The following is a 10,000-nucleotide window of genomic DNA, read 5'->3' as shown; positions in this document are numbered from 1 at the left end:
TTATTTCTGATCAGGAGGAGTTTTCATATGGGCGCTGTATCTGGCTGAGGTTTGTAGTTTGTTAAGAATTTGATTGGAAGAGATACCTGTTCCATATTGTATGTTGAGATATGTATTACATTATTTTTATTTTTTGTTTGTAGGGATTATTGTATATATCGTCTTGTATAGTTTGGTAATGACTATTTTAATCGTATTTTAGAATATGTCATTCCTATGTTTTTGTTTTAATGGGAAATAGCTGTATTTGCAGTATGCATATGATATCAACTATTGAATCCCTACAAGGTATTGATTCCTCTGACCTATAACATACCACATAATATGTAGTATTTTATCTTACATGAATTAAATGCAGTAAATTAGTACTCATATCTCTTTATTTTGTAGAAGAAAAATAAAATGTGATTCACTATGAGAATATGATTGAGTAGTAGATTGGGGAATTTGCTCTGTTTTAAAGACATTGTTTAGGCTATTTTTATTTGTGTACATTTTTTTAAATCAATGAATTTGTATGGACCTCTTTTTGTGTATGTCAACTAATGAACTGAGGGTGAGGCAAAAGAACTAAGTATAGGGTTTGGATTTTTTTTTATGATATATTATCTTCCACAGCTTATGTCTATGGAATATCAAATGTTATATGGAATGTTGTGCTGATAAAGTAAAATATATGTTGATTTTTTTTTTTTTTTACATTGTAAATAAGAAGTAAGAGCTGTATTGTTTGCAGTTTTTAGTGTGTAATTTATCCTGGTTTTAGGGTACTGATTGATGTGGTATCTATACTAAATGTACATACAGGTTAATTTTTATGTAGGATTCAGGCATTACATTTTTGTACCCACTTCCGTTTTTTTACATGTCAAGTAAAATTTTCAATATGGGAATCATACTTATTTTTAAATTAATCCATCCACATTTCTACATGTATGAGCATGAAAATGTAAGAAAATTATTTTCAAGTCAACCAAGCCATTCCAGTTTTGTGATGTAGTGTAAGAGTAAAACACATTTCAAAATATGTATTTATATTAAAAGTGAAACTGGATAGTTCACTTTCTTTAAGATAAGAGGCAATGTTATCTCCTGCATCATGTAAATTTTTTGAGAGCGTAGTACACACTCTTATCTGTTACTTATACCCAAGAGATAAGATCATCAGAGATTATTAAACATATCTGATGCCAGATAGAGCTTTGACCTCTTAGTTATTAAGGAAATGAGTAATTATTATCTCAAAAATTTTCTTCAGTATACAACAGATGCAAAGAAGAGATAAAACAGGCTAGCAGTTTGTGGGTAAGTATTTACTCAAAGAGTTAATGGTGAGATTGATAATTGTCTTAGATTAAAGTCTGGGATGATAATTTTGCTAATAGTTGCATGTAGAGGAATGGAGAAGTAAATGATATTGTTGATTGCAGTGTTAGTGTTATGATTACATTGTTAGTCTTGGAGTACAAGGCACAGCTCAGCCTGGAGAGTGCTAGGATGCAAACCACAAGATCAGTCTGTGCTAATATATTATTATTATAATTTTTTATTATACCCAGAACTTTTATCTTTAAACTTATGATAATAAAAATACACCTTTGTTCACATTTCTGCATTCTCTATTTCTATAAGCTGAAGCACAGAGGATGAATGCCTGACCAGCACAATGGATGGCTCAACCGGACAGATCATCTTCGGCATCATCTTCACCTTTGTAGTCACCGTTGTCATTGTCAAGTTAGGCAAACGTTCCCTGCACCATGATCTCCGAGCGCGTGATGTCACCAAGGGCCATCGCTGGTGCTACACAGGAATGTTCTCTAGGGTGAGATTCATGAGTTGGAATTGAAGTTGCGGTTCTGATGTGGGTAATATTTTAGAGGTTCTGTGTTTTTGACGAATGATTGAATTATTATTATTATTATATATATATTTTTTTTATGAAAATTTTTTTTTTTTTTTTTTTTTTTGCTTGCTTGTACGATTTTGATATATTTTTATTTAGAGGTTAATTCATCATCATCATCTTTCATCTTCATATTCATATTCATATTCATGATGATGATGTATATGTGTGTGTGTGTGTGCACTTGTGCATACTCATGTGTGGGTGTGGGGGCAGGTGTGTTTGTGTGATTGTGGGTGTGCTTGTGCTTGACTAGGATCTCTGATCCTTACAGTAGATTATCAGTGTTTAGTAATGAGAATGAGAATGGAATGTCTAGGGATATCTGACACCCTCTGTAAATAAGTTTAACTAACATACTTCACCTAGTTTGTGCTTGTAGATGGTAGTCTAATTTATTTTTTCAATAGCCTTCCTACTGCAACATTTGCGAGACACTCATCATGGCAAGTGACGGTGCTTTCTGTGACTCGTGTGGGGTCTGCGCCGACTCTCCGCAGTGCATCAAGAAGGCCAACAAGAAGCTTCCGTGCAAAGTCATAACCACAAACGCCACATCACACAAACACCATTGGGTCAAAGGTGGGGTAAAATTAGTCTGTTGTGTCAAATCTATGTTATTTTTTAGTCATGAGTTTGTTTATTATTATTTTTGGGGAGGATTGACATATATTCACCATTTTTCTCTTTTCTTCTGGATATATATTTCAGTTTTTCTGTGGATATTTATATGGTATTTTTTTTTTTGTATTTTGAATTTGTGAATTTGTTATTTCTGAGAGGAATTTTGTGAATATATTGCTGTATTTATGGAAGGTGTATTACTAGGCAACTCTTGTTTTGATATCATATTTTTGCATGTTCATTTTGTACATTTTAAGATATTTTTGTGAAATTTTTGTTGGAGAAGAAAAAAATGTTTATCAATGAAGTGATAGAATATAAAAGCAAGCTTTATATTTTAGGAGCTCTTGCCTGTCTTTACTACTGTGTAATTATTAGCATTGCTTACAAGCACCTTTACTTGTTCTTTTATTTAAACCCAAAGTAGAACAGGAATGTCAGACCTTTATGTTTTTCTCACTAGGAAACCTGCCCTTCAATGCCCAGTGCGATGTCTGTGAGGAGGAATGTGGCGTTGAACCAGAACTGAGCGACTTCTGGTGTTGCTGGTGTCACAGGTCTGCCCATGAAAACTGCCTGAAACACTTGGCTGAGGTTGGTTGTTATCAGTGATAGAAGCACTGTTGATATGTGTCTAAGTTAAGCACTATTGAGATATATTAAATGAAGGACTGTCAAGGGATATGTAAATGAAGCACTTACAAGGTGGATATAAATAAAGCACTGTCAAGGTATATGTAAACAAAGCACTGTCAAGATGTATGTAAATGATGCATTGTGGAAATGTTTGAAAATGAAGCACCGTTGAACTTTATGTAAATGAGCACTGCCACAATAGGAAAGGAAATGATGCATCTATGACTATGATGAGCTTAGATATTTATTTTTGTCAAAAATAGGACAGACCAAAATGTATGGCTTATTACCAGATATATAGTGAGATAAATAAATATTTCAGGTATGTGACCTTGGGAAACTAAACACTTGCATCGTGCCACCAAACTGCATTCGCCTGCAGTCCCTGAGGATGAGGAAACACCTTCTGATCAAGGAAGTACTTCATCCGAGGATCAACAATTGGAGTCCGGTTATCGTGATTGGTGAGTGGATTAGAATTGATGGAAAGGATAAAACTAAGATAGTGGTAGGATGTATGAACTTTGATAGAGGAGTAAAGGAAAAATATGTTAATATGAATATGTTTGGAAACTGATTTTGCTTGCTTCAGTCCATGTTTGGTTGCTAAAATAATTTTTTTGGGGGGAGTAAAGTATTTTGTGAAGTTGAGATACAAATACATGCTTTTGAAGGAACTCATTTATTTCTAACACTCATTCAAAGTTATGGAAATACAGAGATACAGAGATAGCTATAGTTAGGCAGATACAGAGAGAGGGGCCAAGAGCAAGACATATTTGTGTACATTAATGGACTGTTACTCTCAGAAAGTCATTTCCTGCATATACTTCTCTCTTAAGGCAATCAGAAATCTGGCAGCAATGAATGTGCCAAGATATTGTCCTCGTTCCGAAGATACCTCAACCCAGCGCAAGTACTAGACCTTGCCGAGCGTCCCCCAGAAGAAGCCCTGGAGTGGTGCCATTTGGTTCCGTCAGGAGTCAGGTGCAGGTTCATTGTGGCCGGCGGGGATGGAACTGTTTGCTGGGTCTTGAATGCCATTCACAAAATGAAGTTTGAGGTGAGGACTATTTTGTTTTATATGTTTCATTTGTTAGTTGGCTAGTTTCTATTTTCTTTTTTTTTTATATATTAAATTCAATGATGAGAAGTACTTGTATATTGAATTTTTATCAGTATTTTGATTTGATTTGATTTTTTCTGACTGTGGAGATTTTGATATTTTGCTTTATCAACTTTTTATGCATGCTAAGCATGTTTAAGCAATAAAAGTGGCTTTGCCTTTTAAACACACAAGAATGATATACAGATATCTCAAAAGACTTCATTTGATACCATGGTGAACTTTGCTTAAGATTTTCCTATTTTCTGTATAAACTTATCATCCATCACTTCTAAACAATGATATTTGCAAAATGAGACTGAATTTCACTTGCAGACAGAGCCTGTGGTAGGTATACTACCTCTTGGGACAGGTAACGATCTCTCTCGAGTGCTAGGCTTCGGTGAGGGTTATTCTGGGGATGTGGATGTCGAGGAGTATCTGCGGGATCTGTTCCTGGCCTGTGAGACCAAGCTGGACAGGTGGAGGGTCCAGGTAGCGCCAAATAGGAGCTTGGGTAAGTAAGTGTGGGGTCCTGACTTTTATATTTTGAGCAGAGAAAGAAAAGAATTTTAGATGTACTCATAGTACTGTTGGTGTTCTCCATTTAAAGCACACCTCATTTTTTCCATGTGGAATTCCAGCTGTTAAAACATATGGCAGGCTTGCCATATTTGTTGACATTATTTAAGCAATCCTTCCATTTAATTTCATCAATTTATTGTATATATTGATATTATATACACAGCATCTAGAAGTGGGAAGAGAATTTTGTTTATACTGTACATGACCAGAGTCTACCATCTATCTTCATATTGTTATAGATTTCATCTTAGTATTATTTTCCTTGCTATTTTTATTGCCTTAATCATCACCTCTTCAGTTTAGATCATTGTCATACTTATTTTGCATGCAATTATTATGCTTCATCTCAAACCCTCAGGGATCAGAATGCCAGTCCGAGAAATGTTTATGAATAACTACCTCAGCATTGGAGTGGATGCCCTTGTGACTCTCAACTTCCATCGAGCCAGAGAATCACGATTCTACATTTTCAACAGCCGCACCATCAACAAGGTATCAAGATATATACTTGTCAGATGCTGTTGTCATTACTATTTTTGTTTTATGTATTCTGTTTTTATGTTGTAAAATTTTCTTGTTATTTTTCTTCAGCTTGTGTTATTTAATGAAAAAGGGAGGGCTTCAGAAATGAAATAATGAATTTTATTAATTCTGTTTAGGATAAAGGATAAGCTTTCTTTTGATATGTAACTTTTGCTGCAGTTGTTTATTTATTAATTTATTTTTTTATTGCAGATGATCTACTTCACCTTTGGCACCAAGGACGTACTTGAACATGAATGCAAAAACCTTGACCAAAAGCTGGAACTGCACATGGACGGCAAGAAAATAGACCTTCCAAACATCGAGTCCATTGTAGTCCTCAACATAGCCTGCTGGGGAGCTGGTGTGCGACCGTGGACACTCGGTGCTGGTAAGGTTCTAATGTTCTTGAGGTGTAAAGGGGTGACTGGAAGGGTGCTAGATATGACAGTTTAATGGTTTTGTGGAGGATAGTATTGGTATTAATCTTTCAAAAGTGGGAAGATTAATGTCAAAAGGGTTGGATAAAAAGGTTGAAATGCCTCTCTTATTATTTTTCTCCATTATTTACTTTCTCTTGATAAAAGATACAGTGCACCAGGATGCAGATCTGTATAAAGAATTACTACAGAGTGCCACTTATCTATTTTGGACTGTGAAGTCAAAGTGTGTCCTTGTGTTTTTTGATGCTGAAAGTGTATCTTTGAGGGAAGCTGAATATGAATTTATTGGTGATTACAGAGAAAGTCATGAAGGTAAATGAATAATGACAAAATAAACTTTTACATTTTTTTTAAAAATATAGTTTTGATCTTTGTTTTCTTGTGTTGTTTGCAGTTTCCCTTTCCTGTCTTGTTTTCTGAGTGCTGATGTGAAAACTAGTATATATATATTTTTTCAAGACCTAGGAAATTTTGTGTATGATGGACAGTTCTGTGTTCACACCTGGTGCATGTGATATAGTATATCATTATGCAAAGTTATATTGCATTTTATGCCTTGATAACCACATTACTCATGTAACTGCAGATTTCATCCAGATGACCTAAACCATCAATATAGCAAAAGTTTCATCTCATAGTTTCTAAATTTTCAGGATTGTAACAAGAGTGGTTATCAGTTAAACAGATAGATGGCTCAGAGGAACCAGTTAAATACAATCCTTGTAACTCTGCTTCTCATATTTTTTGTAGAAATACTAAAAGGAGGAACTGTAGTATGATTACTTGGAAAATATGTGTTATTACTGTAATTTGACTTCAGAATATTGTACATTTGCTATCTATGTATTTATAACCCATTTCAGAGTTCATTTTGATGCCATACATTAGTATATATTGTTTTATTACTTTTTTATGTGCTGTAAATTTAACTTTCATAATACCTCATAAGTTGATTTGCAGTTATTATTTATTTATGATGAGTATATGCTTGTTTATAGTTCATAGATGTGTCTTGAATTTGCAGTGTATATGGGGTGGGGGGTGTTTTAGAGATCTTGTGGGCAGTGGGGGTATTAAACCAAAAATTATGGGAGCCACTGATATAAAAGGGAGAACTGTAAGCATGAAAGCATTTAAAATGAAAATAAGGATATTTTTATGATAAATATGTTCAGACTAAACATGTATGAATATCAGGAACTTGAACTTTTCTTCCAAGGAAGCCAGAAATTTCTATGACTTGGTGTAACTAACGTCAGTATATGCTTGAAGATTATACATGTTTCTGTAGGTGTATAAAATTTATTGTAATTTGAAATGTCAGTGGATCTTTTCTCCAACCCCAGGAGGAGCTGATGCCCCAAAGCAAGACTTTGGAGATGGGTTGCTAGAGGTCTTCTGTCTGGTGTCGTCCTTCCATATCGCGCAGCTGCAAGTGGGACTCAGCGAGCCCATGAGACTTGGCCAGTGCTCGTCTGTAAAGGTTTGTACTTTCAAGGAAATATTTTTATTATTTATTTAATTGGTGCTTGCGCGTGTGCTTGTACATGTGTGTATGTATGGGTGTGGGTTTGTGTGTGCTTATGTGTGTTTTTGTGTGTGTGCGTAAGCGTGTGCATGTGCTTGTGCATGTGCGTGTGTGTACTTGTGCTTTTGTGTGTGTATATGTTTGTGCAGTGTGTGTGTGTGTGGGGGGAGGGGGAGTGTGCTTGTGCATGGGAGTGTGCTTGTACATATGTGTGTGTGTGTGTTGTGTGTGTGTGTGTGTGTGTGTGTGTGTGTGTGTGTGGTGTGTGTGGTGTTGGTGTGTGTGTGTGTGTGTGTGTGTGTCTGTCTGTCTGTCTGTCTGTCTTGTCTGTCTGTCTGTCTGTCTGTCTGTCTGTCTGTCTGTCTGTCTGTCTGTCTTTGTGTATGTATACATGTGTGTGTGAGCATGTGCATGTGTTTAACAATTCCAACCTTGCCCTTTTTGCACAAGATCCACCATCTCCACCTTGAACAAAATTAAAAGAACAGAAAGTGAACCAATGCCCTTGTCATTAGAAATGGAATTCTGATGCACCAGTTTCTTTCCGTAGATCTGCCTCAAAGGAACAGCTCCAATGCAGCTGGACGGAGAGCCCTGGGAACAGCGACCGAGCACCATCAGCATCTCTTACAGCCACCAGGCATCAGTCCTCACGAGAGAGTAATGGTCATTGGTTAATTCTGGGGTCCTATTCTATGTGTGTTTCTCGTGCAGTATCTAAGTGGCTGGGAGATGTGTAGGGGAGACTTGCTGAATATGATCTATAGAACTTGCAACTTAGGAAAATGGTTTGGCTTACAGAATAGAGACTATTCTTAGAAGAAATTATCTGGTACTTATAGATAAATGATATCCATGGTCCTAGGAATGCCTGTGAAAAAGCCATGTTAAAGTGGCTTTTTTTCCTCACCTGCAGGGGATGTATATTGTTGTTATTGTAGATATGTGTTATTTAAAAAGATTCTCTGTCATTTCTTTTTAGTTTGCTAATTGCCAGTTTTTATATATCCATACCAGCATTGTACCACTATCTCCTTTTGTTTTGAAATTCAAGCAGTTTGTTTAATCTTTTGAAGAAGGGAAAGAGTGGGCTTATCCACAGTCATATTTAGCATAATGTTATTAACCCAATGCCGACGGGCATGGCATGTACATACGTACCATGCCCACTGTAAGTTTACTTTATTAATTGTTTTTACACATAGATCCCTACACATGTACAAGTTACATATGAGCCAATTACGAGTTCTGCCTGTCTCGCCCGTTTACCCTTTTTCTTGATTTAAGAAAATATTTTACGCTATCTTACTTTGCTGTTACTAATGTTTATAACATTATAATAATTATAATGTCTATAATAAAAATGACACCTTTATATTCATAGCATTAGTAAAAAAACATGTTTTTCCTACCAATTCAAGGAAAGGTGAAATCAGTTAAGGTCACAAGGTCTACTAATTGACTCCTATGTGGCTAAGCATGAGCAGAGCCATCTATGTGCAGAGACATTTCACAAGAAATAAAAAATGAACACAACATTTTCCCAACGGCATTGGGTTAAGTTTAAGAAAGGAGTGTGAGTCTGAAGCATGTATATTTTCTGAAGAATTTTTTTTTTGCTGAAACCTTTTCCTTTCTAGCATATTGTGATCAAGTATGTAATAGTGTGTGGCATTGTAAAAATTTATTTAATCAAAGAAGTTTTGAAAGAAAGGTGAGGCATACCAAAGATGAAGTTTGTGGTCTTGGACAAACTTCAAAGTTGACCAAAGAATTTATGTACTGTACCCTGTGCTGGGCTATTACTATTATTGAACTTTTATTGATATAATGTTTAATTTTGAATCTTAGTGGCTCGCCTAGTCACTTGCTCTGCCAGAGTTTGAAGTTGTAGTTATTGAAATAGGGCTACATGTGTGAAAAAATTGGTTTCATTGATGCTTTTTTAAAACTTTTTAATGGGCTTGTGGCAACTGAGATAGAAAACAGATATTTTTTTCAACCAAGATAGAAGAGGGAAAAGAGAAAATGAAGGTACTTTGTTGTGTTTGTGTGTGTGTGTGAATGTAAAGCAGCCTTGAAGCACCTTACTGTATTGCAGCATTCTTGAAGTGAACTCTAGCAGGTAAATGTAGATTCTCTGGTATCTATATGTGCCATTTTGCAGATGTGCAGTTGGGTATGCAGCTTAAACCTTTCACTTGATTCAATTCAGAGGTGAAAAAACGACTGAGCTTTTTGTTAACTTAATGTTTTTCTTAGTTATTCTTAGGTTTATTGATCATTATAATCTCAGGAGCTAGCTACTATTTCCAGACTTAGTAATCAATACACTTGTTAGAAAGCTTGCTTTAGTTGTCTGGATTGTGGACATTACCTGGATTTAAGGTAAAGATTACAGGCAGTGTGTCACACAGTCTAATATGTAGCTTCCAGTGCCATAATATATTTCTATAATTCACTACCATTAAGGTTCTGGTTTTAACAATTGCAGACACATTAATATTGACCTTGCTTGTGTGGCTTTGGTAGACATTATTACTTTCCTTCTTGTGCTTTGTGGGTCATAACATATGCTCTTCAATGTGTCGGTATATAAGTGTACCTCATAGCACAGCTATATCAGAAGTGCAAGTTATTCTTGTTCGGTA

The 10,000-nt window shown here is 35.6% G+C and overlaps 1 protein-coding gene across 2 annotated transcripts in view; it reads left to right on the top strand.

The window, feature by feature from the left end:
- The window catches only part of LOC119595075 (diacylglycerol kinase epsilon-like), a 15,973-nt gene that overhangs the window by 310 nt on the left and 5,663 nt on the right, over positions 1-10,000 (top strand). The window contains exons 2-12 of one of the 2 annotated variants that reach the window (XM_037944214.1): positions 1,259-1,305; positions 1,633-1,825; positions 2,317-2,488; positions 2,994-3,124; positions 3,489-3,630; positions 4,009-4,229; positions 4,608-4,788; positions 5,215-5,348; positions 5,592-5,769; positions 7,168-7,304; positions 7,900-8,009. In XM_037944214.1, coding sequence (XP_037800142.1) covers positions 1,667-1,825; positions 2,317-2,488; positions 2,994-3,124; positions 3,489-3,630; positions 4,009-4,229; positions 4,608-4,788; positions 5,215-5,348; positions 5,592-5,769; positions 7,168-7,304; positions 7,900-8,009 — 1,565 coding nt within the window. In that variant the 5' untranslated portion in view covers positions 1,259-1,305; positions 1,633-1,666. The remainder of the gene's footprint in view (positions 1-1,258; positions 1,306-1,632; positions 1,826-2,316; positions 2,489-2,993; positions 3,125-3,488; positions 3,631-4,008; positions 4,230-4,607; positions 4,789-5,214; positions 5,349-5,591; positions 5,770-7,167; positions 7,305-7,899; positions 8,010-10,000) is intronic. The other variant, XM_037944215.1, reaches the window with a different exon arrangement.

The sequence above is a fragment of the Penaeus monodon genome, chromosome 35, assembly GCF_015228065.2.
Source record: "Penaeus monodon isolate SGIC_2016 chromosome 35, NSTDA_Pmon_1, whole genome shotgun sequence".
Lineage (NCBI taxonomy): Eukaryota > Metazoa > Arthropoda > Malacostraca > Decapoda > Penaeidae > Penaeus > Penaeus monodon.
The sequence above is the reverse complement of the archived record's forward strand: the minus strand, read 5'-3'. Positions and strand labels throughout refer to the sequence as shown.